At 44.6% G+C, this 11828-nt stretch overlaps 1 protein-coding gene across 1 annotated transcript; it reads right to left on the reverse strand.

Annotated features, from left to right (window-relative positions):
- Positions 1-5426: 5426 nt before the first annotated feature.
- On the reverse strand, positions 5427-11623 carry PSMB8 (proteasome 20S subunit beta 8). Its single transcript, XM_040405416.1, has 6 exons — positions 11288-11623; positions 10434-10578; positions 10177-10288; positions 8274-8403; positions 7902-8106; positions 5427-5626 (listed from the first exon to the last, which is right to left on the reverse strand). The coding sequence occupies exons 1-6, from the start codon at positions 11417-11419 to the stop codon at positions 5535-5537; spliced, it is 816 nt and encodes a 271-aa protein (XP_040261350.1). The 5' UTR covers positions 11420-11623; the 3' UTR covers positions 5427-5534.
- Between the last annotated feature and the right edge of the window lie 205 nt (positions 11624-11828).

The raw sequence follows: 11828 nt of genomic DNA on the forward strand, positions 1-11828 counted from the left end.
TTTGATTCCAGGTCCGTTAATATTGTGCTTTAATAACATGGCTATGTAACTTATGTATCATATGTTCATGTACAGTGCCTGGTTCACCAGCAAGTGGCAGTGTATCTGGCAGAGGGAGATCTTTGGATCAAATGAAACTTACAATTCCATTCTCCCCCTTCTGGGCAGAAGTGGGCTACCCCTGCTTCCTACCAAGGGAGGGGTTGCAGGAAGCTATAGTCTAGTCTAGTTTAGATTCTATAGTGGAGCTGAGAAGACACAAGAGATGGCACAGTGAGAGGAATGGCCCCCATCCTGCAGCAGGAGGCACCCCACTCAAAAGGTACCAAAACTATCAGAAAGTCCAGCTACCAGACCGAAGCCAGAGTCTAGCACAGCAGAAAAAGATAAAGCAAAGTATCCAAGTTAGCCTGCCAGTTTACCCCAAAACCTGCTGGAGCCAAGAGAAAGATCAAGTGTTGTCTGGATGCAAGTTTATTCAAGTAAAGCTATTGAACTTTTACCAAGTCTGGACTCTTACTGCACCAAATATCACTCTCCCCTTTATTGCTTCAAAGCCTAACCCTAGGGAGCGACAGTATCCAGGTAGGAGCACCGTGACACACACAAAACTAATAAGGCCACATCACCACTCGGCATTCCTAAAAACCTGGGACACTATAGACCCTGGGGGGCAGCATATTCCATGATCAGAAGAAGATGCTGAGACGGGGATACTCTGCAACAGACCCTGGATCACCAGCCTTTGGCCAGGGTACCAGCCTTCTGAGAGAGGGACAGCTAGCTCAGGCCTTTCCTCAGCATCAAACCCTCTGTACCACGCCTTACCATCCCTTCCAGAGAACAGCAACACGTGGTGACACCTCAACGGTGTCTGGGGGACCCAACGTAGAAAACCTGACCACTGCATGTGGTGACTAATTCCAGAGAGCAGCAACATGTGGTGACACCTCAACAGTGTCTGGGGGACCCAGCGTGCCAAACCTGACCACTGCATGTGGTGACTAATTCCAGAGAGCAGCAACATGTGGTGACACCTCAACAATGTCTGGGGGACCCAGCGTACCAAACCTGACCACTGCATGTGGTGACTAATTCCTCTTTTATGTCTTTCCTCTGTGTGTGTAGAGTGACAAAGACAGCTCTCATAAAACAAAAGCAGCTTCTAAAATCTGGAAGTGTGCGATTTGTCTGACAAAGCTGGCTGATACGTGTGTGAATATGCACAAGTTATATCAGAAGTGTACTAGTAATATTGCAAGAGATGCTTTTGGCTATTTCTGTTTCTGAATCAGAGAGAGAACAAAGGGTTAGTTTAGATATTTTTCTCATCCAACTCAGACTCAGAAGTTAACTCTCTCGATTCTGAGGATTCTTAAGGATCATATTCTGAATACAAATGGGGTAATAAACTGGAAAAAGTAAAATCCATCTCAGAAAATTCCTAAGGAGACTTGGTGCCTCAGAAAAGTTTTCTTTCCTCTCAGAAAGTTTTCAGTCAGGTAGGAGACTTCCTTCTCCTCCCTCCTGCTCTGTCTGAAAAGGGTTCTCCTAGGCACTCTTATCTCCTGCATCCCAAATGTCAGATAGGATCAGTTTCACTTTCATTCCCTTCAACAATTGATATTGGAAAATTGAAACAGCAAAAGTCAATGGAAGACAAGTTCATTTCCCCGATAGTGGCTCAGTCCCTAGCTTGTTAGCAGTGTACAAGTCATTTGCAGAAAGGGGTTCCATGGGGGGTTCAAGGATCTTCAGGTAGTCACTGCAGATGCAAGTCTGTGGGTCTGGAGAGCATACTGCTTTCAGCTATTTTTTTCAAAGGGAGTGGTCGACAGAGTAGGTAGGTATAGAAAAGAAGATGGCTTCGGCAGCATTCCGCAATATCAAAACGATCCTTTATTCGTACCTCCAGACACAATTGGCAACGTTTCGACTGTACACCAGTCTTTGTCAAGCCTAATGACATACATTCTGGTAGGCATATATATACCCCCCACATAAAAGACACACCCCGTTACATCATCAGTACAAATCACTGCACAATAGTATACACATGTTGATATTACAACTCACAGTTAATGATATGTCCACCCCGCTCGTGTTGTTCACCTCGGCGTTCCAATATCTGTAATGCGCAGCCGCATCTCAATGTATTTGCATATCGGAAGTGTCATACGTTGCCATGACTCCCGGCGGCGTACGTGTCTCCAGCCAATGTGCTGCAGGACGCACTCACTGACGTCACAGCTTGTGCGTCCACCCCATGACCCACACTCAAGTGCGCACATCAGTGCGTCAATAGCGTTAGTCACGTAGGGTACGCAGCCAATGAAGACCCGGCGCGAACATCGGCGCCATGGCAACGATGACGCCACGGTCACCACTACTTATTACATGTGTGATCTGTATCTGAAGTGGCCGGGTCTATATATTACAGAACCTCCGCTCACAACGATAATCACATGACTATAGAGGGAAATTAATCATGACCCCACATATACACGCACATAACAGCTAATGGAAAAATACATAACCTCATAAGTGTGGTGCACAATAACCACACATAACCATCATCTGGATGGTGTATCCCATATATACATCACATATGGACCATCAACATGGTCCTTTGACATATAGACTAAAGACTGTTGCACCAGGGATGTGCCACATATATATTTAAAAACATGATGTCACTATACTGAGAGGACAAAACAGTGACAATCATCAATCGATGGATGCGACATTAAACTCTAAATTCAGGCCAAAAGGTTGGAGGGACCTGAGGGTATGGATCCATTTAAGTTCCTTCTTCCTCAGGATTCCCTTCCTGTCCCCACCCCTTCTCAAGTATCCTACACTGTCAATAACTCGAAATCTCAATTGATTAATGGAATGTTTACAGTCAATGAAGTGTTTTGCAACCGGTTTGTCAAGTGCACCTGTTCTAATTGTGCTTTTGTGTTTGTTAATTCTTTCCCTCAATTCCATCGTGGTCTCCCCCACATAGATCAAACTGCATGGGCACTGTATCATGTAAACCACATCCGTGGATTTACATGTAAAATGACCTTTGATCTTAAACCGTTTACCACTGTAGGGATGTGTAAAACCATCACCTTTCATGATGCCACCGCAGTTGCAACATGAAAGGCAAGGGAAATTACCATTCCTCAGTGGTGCTAGCCTTTTCTGTCTTTCGATGTCCTTCCCCCCTATATCCGCCTTCACCAATCTATCGCGTAGGTTAGGGCTCCGTTTGTATGCCATCATTGGGGGAACTGAAAATTCAGTGACTGCAGGCAATCCTTTCTGTAGGATCCGCCATTCCTGTCGTAGGATGTTGGCTATATTGCCGCTATCACCCCCATAGATGGATACAAATGGAATGCGGGGGGTCTCCTGTTTTTGGGATTTCCTTACCAGAGTGGCACTACGTTCCATGGATGTATTCCTATGCTTGGTACGGTTGATCAATTTGATGGGATATCCTCTCCTGCTGAACTTATTACACATCTCATCTACCCTAATACCAAAGAGGGTGTCATCCGATACGATACGGCGTACCCTAAGTAGCTGACTCCACGGGAGGGAGCTCACCATGTTCTGAGGGTGACTACTGTCATACATTAACAAGGTATTCCTGTCCGTAGGTTTTTGGAAGAGATCAGTACAGATCCTTCCATTGTGCACCTGAATTCGGACGTCAAGGAACTGCAGCTCACGGGCAGAATGCATCACGGTGAACTGCAGGTCCCGGACCCCAGAATTCAGGTGCGCATGAAACTCATCCAGTTCAGGCACGGTGCCAGTCCAAATCAAGAAAATGTCGTCGATGTAGCGCCACCAGCACAGGACTCTCTCAAAAAATATGGAGCGATACACCAGCCGATCCTCGACCTCCGCCATGAAGATGTTTGCGTAGGTGGGGGCCACATTGGACCCCATCGCCACACCCCGCTTTTGCTGGTAGAAGGTGTCACCGAAGAGAAAGTAATTCCTCCTCAGGACAACCTCCAAGAGGGCGTGGATCAGCCGGCGCGCCCCAAGAGAGAGCCCCGTGCCGGCCAGGGCCACATCGACGACATTTAAACCATAGGAGTGATCAATGGATGTATACAGGGATACAACATCAAAACTCACAAGTAAAAATTCCGCCGGCAAGTCAAGTGAATTCAGTTTAGTCAAGAAATGGCCAGTATCCCTGACATAGGAGGGGGCCGTGGTCGCGTGGATCCGTAATACCTTGTCCAGAAAGATGGATACAGGATTGAAGATGGAGCCCCTGCCCGACACTATGGGTCGGCCAGGGGGATCCACAAGGCTCTTGTGGATCTTTGGTAAGACATATATCACAGGGGTGATTGGATGGCTTACACGCAAAAAGCTGTTTAATTCATCATCATATATGCCTACCAGAATGTATGTCATTAGGCTTGACAAAGACTGGTGTACAGTCGAAACGTTGCCAATTGTGTCTGGAGGTACGAATAAAGGATCGTTTTGATATTGCGGAATGCTGCCGAAGCCATCTTCTTTTCTATATGTGTATTTCATGGCCTGATGGATCAAGGGCCTACGGCTAGGCTGTTGCATTGATATAGACGCATTATCTGGATACCGTATAGTGCTGCCTCTACACTACTTCTTGCAGAGTAGGTAGGTATGTCCTCAAATCTGACAGAACTACTGGCAGTCTTGGAATCTTTGAGAGCTCTGCCATCACATCTCGTAGGGAACTTATTGAGCACTATGTACAGAAGAAGACAGAAGCAGTAATAAACCTCCTCTGTCTTCTTCTCAGAGTGCAGGAGCTTTAATCCAATGCCATTCATTCTCTGGATTCAAGCCTAGCACCGAGTGCTGTACATGGGTCAATCTGGAGTCCAGGCTGTTCAGCTTACAGATAGTGTTGAGCAAACTTGTGTTTTCAAGTTCGGCGTTCAAGGTTCGGGTTATGGTCCGTGGTAGCAGAATCCATAACGGAATTCTTAGAAAACCCGAACCCGAACCTTGAACGCCGAACTTGAAAACACAAGTTCGCTCATCCCTACTCACAGAGCATTGTCTAGACTCAATACAATTATATCCACTCAGCTGAGAGCAGGACTCGCTATGGACAGGCTTACTGCCTCTGAATGGAAACAAGAAGGTTCTCATTCAAAAATTTGTATAAAATGGAAACCAGATATTGTATTAATATTGTGTATGTGCCCGCACCATTTTCAATCCCATACCAAAAGAATAATATTTTTTCTTCATATTACCTTGTTCGGCATCAATTTAGCATAAAATGATCCCTCTTGATGGACTTCAACTCATCGATGTAGATAATGTCATGTAGATATATATTTGCTTATGTTCTATTTTTATGTGTTCTTTAAATGTATAATAATAAAATAGATTACACACACACAAATAAAATATTATGTTAAACAAGAAACTTTATTGCCTGATTTTTGTGATAACGAAAAATTGACAAATGAAGAAGACCTTGAAGAAGAAATTGTGTCTCGGGTTGTCAGGCTCTCCAGTTACTGCTCCTTTTCTTCTTTGTAATTGTACAGCAAGTCACTGACGTCAAACTGCCCGACCTTCACCCATCCATCCTTTTTCATGTGGTACACTGAGGAGACAGAAACAAGTCTTACACGTGGCATCACTTTCTTCTTGATGTCATGAAATCGTGCACCCGGCAATTTCCCGATAAACTTGCATTACAAAAATTATGCTCACATATGTTTCTTATATCAGTGCCGTAACCTGTGCACAGTATTATGGTATAGACCAGGGATCAGCAACCTCCGGCACTCTAGATGTTCTGAAACTACAACTCCCAGAATGCTCCATTCACTCTTATGGGAGTTGTGAGAACAGCCAAGCATGTTTGCATGCTGGGAGTTGTAGTTTCACAGCAGCTGGAGTGCTGAAGGTTGTTGATCCCTGGTATAGACCATGGATCAGTCCTGTGCAACGTATCCAGGTGCTAGCTGAGTAGGAGAAAACATGGCGTCAATCATGTGACACCAACAATCATTTGTGACCTCATGTGACATTCATTTATTAATAGGGTCACATGACTTCTATGTGCTAACTAAGGGTAAAATTATTATGTTATGTTACTGCCATAACTGCCATTTACCATGTATAATATGGCTGCCGGTCTCTATGTGATGTCATGTTGTTAATAAAGTTAACTGATAGGAAAATGCACAGAAGAGACAGAGAGGAATGTAAGAGCAGGTTCTCCACAGACACTGATGGACATGATGCTGAGATGCTGGTGCAGGTGGTAATACTCTATACGTTTTGTTCATCAGTAAACTACTTACCAACATTGTAGTTGGTAAATTGAGGCCATTTAAACCCTACCCCCTGGAAACGCCCCCAAATTAACAGAAATGCCAATTTTTGGATGGAGTTTACACAAGCCCTGTCCGTTCTCTTCCCAGGACAGAACCTACAAAATTCAAGACCATTGGCAACTAAGACTATTCCCCTGTTAGATACAATGATAACTAAAAGGGGTCACATGACATTTGTTGGGTCGCATGACTGACGCCATGTATAGTCCATTAAAAGGGTTTTCAGGGTGTCCTATCCTAAGATCCCGTTGTGCCTCCTCAAAACTAGCCAAGCACAGCGTCGTACATTGCATAGCGGCTGTGCTTGGTATTGCATCTGAAATGGGAATGAAATGGAATGAGCCACCCAAAAGCCATGTGACCAATGAACGCGATATCACTGGACCAGGAAGAGGCCCTCACTCGAGCACACTGACTTCAGCAGCTGGTTGGTGGGGGTGCAGGGAGTTGGACCCCCACTTATTCTGAGGATAGGTCATCAATATTTGAACCCCAGAAAACCTCTTTGATCATTGCCAATTATTTGTCGTTACTGTATATTTGGACACTGCAGCATTATGTGGTTGTTCTCTCCATAATTCCTCATGCACACGGCCGTATGTATTTTGCGGTCTGCAAAAACAGATCCGCAAAAAATACAGATGACGTCCGTGTGCATTCTGTATTTTGCGTAACGAAACAGCTGGCCCCTAATACAGACAATAATAGGACATGTTCTTTTTCTTTACAGAACTGAAATACGGAAACAGAATGCACACGGAGTAACTTCCGGTTTTTTTTGCGGACCCATTGAAATGAATGGTTCCGCATACGGTCCAAACAACAAAAAAAAAACGGAAATGACATTTGTATGCATGAGCCCTAACTCAGTTCTTTTCCAGGCCAGTCAGCCACATGGGCTCATGCACACGAACGTATTTTCTTTCTCTACCAGGCAGTATAATTACTTTGATGGCAGGGAGTTTTTTTTCCATTTTTTTTTATTGATCAATGTAAGACTACTTTCACGCCTGTGTTTCTCCTTTCCGGTACTGAGATCCATCAAAGGATCTCAATACCGGAGGAAAACGCTTCCATTTTGTCCCCATTCATTGTCAACAGGGACAAAACTGAACTGAACTGCATTCCATTCCGTTTGGTTGCGTCCCCATCGCAGACAGAAAAACGCTGCAAGCAGCAGTTTTCTCTCCGGCATGGAATGCGGAGCAAAACGGATCAGTCATGACTCACAATGTAAGTCAATGGTGTCGGATCGGTTTTCTCGGACACAAAAGAATGTTTGTATTATCATGACTGAAGCATTTTTGCTGCTCCATGACGGATCCAGCAAAAACGCAGATGTGAAAGTAGTCTAAGACGGGCCCGGCTTAAATCAAGTATGCAAGACTTTAATCTTACCCAGTTTCTTCCTCTATTTCAATGTAATCAGTGCTGTGTGGAGAAGCTCAGCACATACACTGCACATATATGCTTGAAACATGTTAGCGGATAGAACATGTATGAGCAGCTCTGTGTCTCTAGCGCACAGTTACTTACTATTCACCACTCCGCCAGAAAAATTATCACGATGTGCAGCATAAGTGATGGCACGGCGACCGAGGTCATACGCTTCTTCAGTGGTCAGATCATAGCGGTATCCGCTGTCCATGACGCCATACGCAGAGTAACTTCCTGATCCCGTGGAAAACATGTTATTGGATAACCTTGTCCCGTTTTCATCAACGTAATATAAACCCGGACCCTGGGGGTTACACATAAGGCAGACTGTAATTTTTTTTGTTATTTGAGGTTATCCACAAAACGCTCTATTGCTCCTCCTGGTAATCTAGATTTATTATTAGTATTATGGTTTCAGCCAAGTGGTAATGAGGAAATGCTGAGGCCTGCACGTGGGGCCACGCTCCTTACCTTCTTATCCCAGCCACATATCATGCTGCCCACGCTCAAGCCTGCTCCTCGGTACTCAAGCATCATGTTGCACAAGAGCTTAGAGGCGGCCGACACGGAGATCCGGGCGTTATTCCGCAGCTCGTATAACCTGATGTAAGCAAAATATGCTGAGATTGAGTAAACTGCGATACTGGTCAAATCCCAAATTATTCATATTGACACCGTATACAACGCTACTAGCATTTTTTGTATATTCTAAGCATTTTGGAGTACAGACGAATCCACAACGCTGCCATCAGATAGTGCACACCACTGATAATGGGGTCTGTCAGGTTTCAGAATACTGTGTCCCATTTAGAAAAAAACACTACTACTCCTACTGTGCCTGCTCCACTAGTGTTCTGTGCCTGCCAGTGCTCTGTGGGCACGGCTGCCGAGAGGCTAACCTGGTGCATGATTCTGCTCTGCTTTGCCCGTCTGTGTCCTTCCACATCTTCCCGGGGCAGTGGTAACGTGGCCTCCTCCTTCCTGGTCTGTGCAGCCTATCTGTCTACTCTGCACCTCTGCCTCACGCGTGCTCAACTTAGAAAAAGTCCTTCGGAGTAGCCCTAAGACCTCATGCACACAAATTTTTTGTCCCCATCCGATTCACATTTTTTGCTGGTCAGATGCGGGCCTGTTCACTTCAATGGTGCCGCAAAAGATGTCCATGTCCGTTCTGTGCCATCCCCAAAAATATAGAACATGTCCTATTCTTGTCCGCATTACGAACAAGGATAGGACTGTTCTATTAGGGGCTGGACATTCCGTTCCGTAAAATGCGTAACACACACGGCCGGTATTCGTGTTTTGCGGATCTGCACTGTACCCACCGCAAAAACAGCTACGGCCATGTGCATGAGCCCTAAGCCAAATATTTTCAGTGACTCAGTGGTCACATTGTACGGTCCCGTTACAAATATATATCTCAGTGTATAAGAAAATGTTATTTTTTTTAGCAGCCAAAAAGGCAATATCTGGAAGACGCTCTCAGTGCTCTTGGTTCGGAAAAAAGTACTTTAGTTTGGATAGTGAATGACTCCGGGGATGGGGGGGGGGGGGGTGGATTGGCCATAGACCTTACAGGGAAATTTCCCAATTTCCCGGTGGGGTGATGCCCAGGGGGACGCCCAAGTCTCCATCTCTGCCGCTGGCCAGGTACATAATGAGCTCTCAGTGGTAATTAACTCTGTGAGAATCAGGTACTCATGTACCCGGTCAGCGACATGCCCTCCTGAATTCAGCTATGTCCCGCATCTCACCTCCTAAGCCCCCTGCTCCACATCTTAATCAGAGACAACTGGAAGAGGAGGAGAAAAAATGGCTGCTATTGATGGCCAACACAGAGCGAAAGCTTTTGGGGCAATGTATTGTGCGGCACTGTGGTATGTGGCATTTTGCACTATGGTATTGCTGACCCCCTGACTTTTGTTACACCGCCTACTATATGAGGCCACTTTTAGGTATTTTTTTGCAGGCCCATTTTAAGTTCCCAATCCCAAAAATTCTGTGCATTATGAAAACCTTGGATGGCTTCCCCTTCTTGTGAATTTTTACAGTTTTTCCTGGTATTTGACCTGGAAGTTGCTTTAGACCAGATGGGTCACTTTCTTCCTTACATATCAATGGCATATTAACTGGATTCATATACATTTTGCTATATCTATGGCTGTACCCCTATCTCTGTGTGTGGTGTTCCTTGCCATTATTTTTTTATTCCCCCCCCCCCCCCCCTTTTCTCTATTTTTTACCATGAATTAATAAAGTATGATACATATTTTGGATATATTTTATGTCCTGTGCGCTATTTTGTAGGATAGGTTCTACATTTTTGTAGCATGGAAAGCCAGTCTAATGCATTTCTGGTCATTATATCACACACCTGCACTCTTTGGCAAGAAGCCTTTCCCAGTACTGGCAGTCGGCGGCGCTCCCAGACATGGTGCCCAGCAAGTAAGGGTTAATCTCAATCACTTTATTAGCTTTCAGTGTAGCTGTTGAAAGAGAACGTTGTGCACAAGAGTCATTGTATTGAAGTATTGAGCAACCAACTGTTTCACTAAAGGTTATCACTGACTTGTATGTTTGGGTTGAATTTCGAATGTAGATGGCGCTGAGCAGGACTTTATACTAACTCACCGATATAACTTCCGGCTGACGCTCTTGAATCCACGGCCACAATCACTCCATGATGGAACTTGAACGCCAGTGTGGTAGTCCCATGCCATGGTTCCAGTTTTACACCATCCACGCCTCGCTCCAAATGATGAAGAAATTCTGCAGGCTGCACAACAGAACAATGAGAGCCACATGAAGGAGCCTGATGTCTCTTACGGAAGTGTTCCTCAACTCCAGTTCTCAGGGCCCACCTACCAGTCATGATTTGAGAAGATCCCACAGAATAAATACCTGTGGTAAGTCCTGATGCATGGACACTAATTATATCACCTGCTCAATACTAAGGAAATCCTGAAAACATGACCATGTAGGTGGGCCCTGAGGACCGGAGTTGAGGAACCCTGTCTTAGGGTATGCTCACATGTGGCTCAAATGCTGTGGAACTGCTGCCACAAATTTGAGTGTAGAACATCATCTGTATTTTACAGTACCAAGAAAATGGATGAAATCTCCACATGCTGTGAACTAGATTAATTCAGCGAGTGTTAAATCCAAAAGGTGTCGATTTTTACTGCAGATATCCCTGTCGATTTTACCAATACATAGCGTGAAGTCTGCAGCAAAAAAATAAAATTACACCCAGCGTGGTCGTACCTGTTTTAAAGTATTCCCAACTCAAACAACAATGTATTTCCCAAGGGTATGACAAGACACTGTGCTGCACATATTAAAAGCACTGCATGAGACACGGCAACGGCATGTACCCAATGGGTTGATGACTAGGCAATCTCCATGAGGAGAAGTAGTACCACCCTCCCCCCATTATAATATATACAGATGAGAAATGTGATGCAATAAATAAGCATTATTTGTACCTGATATCCAGGTGGCACCGTCAGTTCAGTGTTGTAAGGGTTATATGATATTGTGGGTGATATTTTGCCACCGTAGATGGGTGATCTCCAGTCCTCATTTCCAGAAGACCCACAAGTCTTCAGAAGAGCCATACCAAGGAGAAGCAATGTCTGGGTAACGTTATCCTTTCTCTGTATTCGCCTTCTGTTATATGTTGAGCACTATTCCTCCTCTATTCACTCTTTCTCTCGATAACTTTCTTCTCTCCTTATTTCATATAAATCTTCTTAGTCCTTTATGCTTTTTTCTGCCGTCTTCTGCCTGGCTCACCCAGTCACATAGAAACTGAAAGTGATGCTTGAAATTCTCCACCTCCTCAGTCTGTTGTTGACAAAGCCTCAAAGCAAAAATTGAAAGAACACGGGTAGGTTTACTTCATGGTTCAATGTAACATGTATGTTAGTAAGAAGCTCCTTCAACCCTTTCACGATCAGGACCTTCAATGTCTAAATATCCACAGCAAAATTTCAACTTTTGGAATGGCAGTCACAAATCTTTGAT

Source organism: Bufo bufo, chromosome 8 (assembly GCF_905171765.1).
Source record: "Bufo bufo chromosome 8, aBufBuf1.1, whole genome shotgun sequence".
Classification (NCBI taxonomy): domain Eukaryota; kingdom Metazoa; phylum Chordata; class Amphibia; order Anura; family Bufonidae; genus Bufo; species Bufo bufo.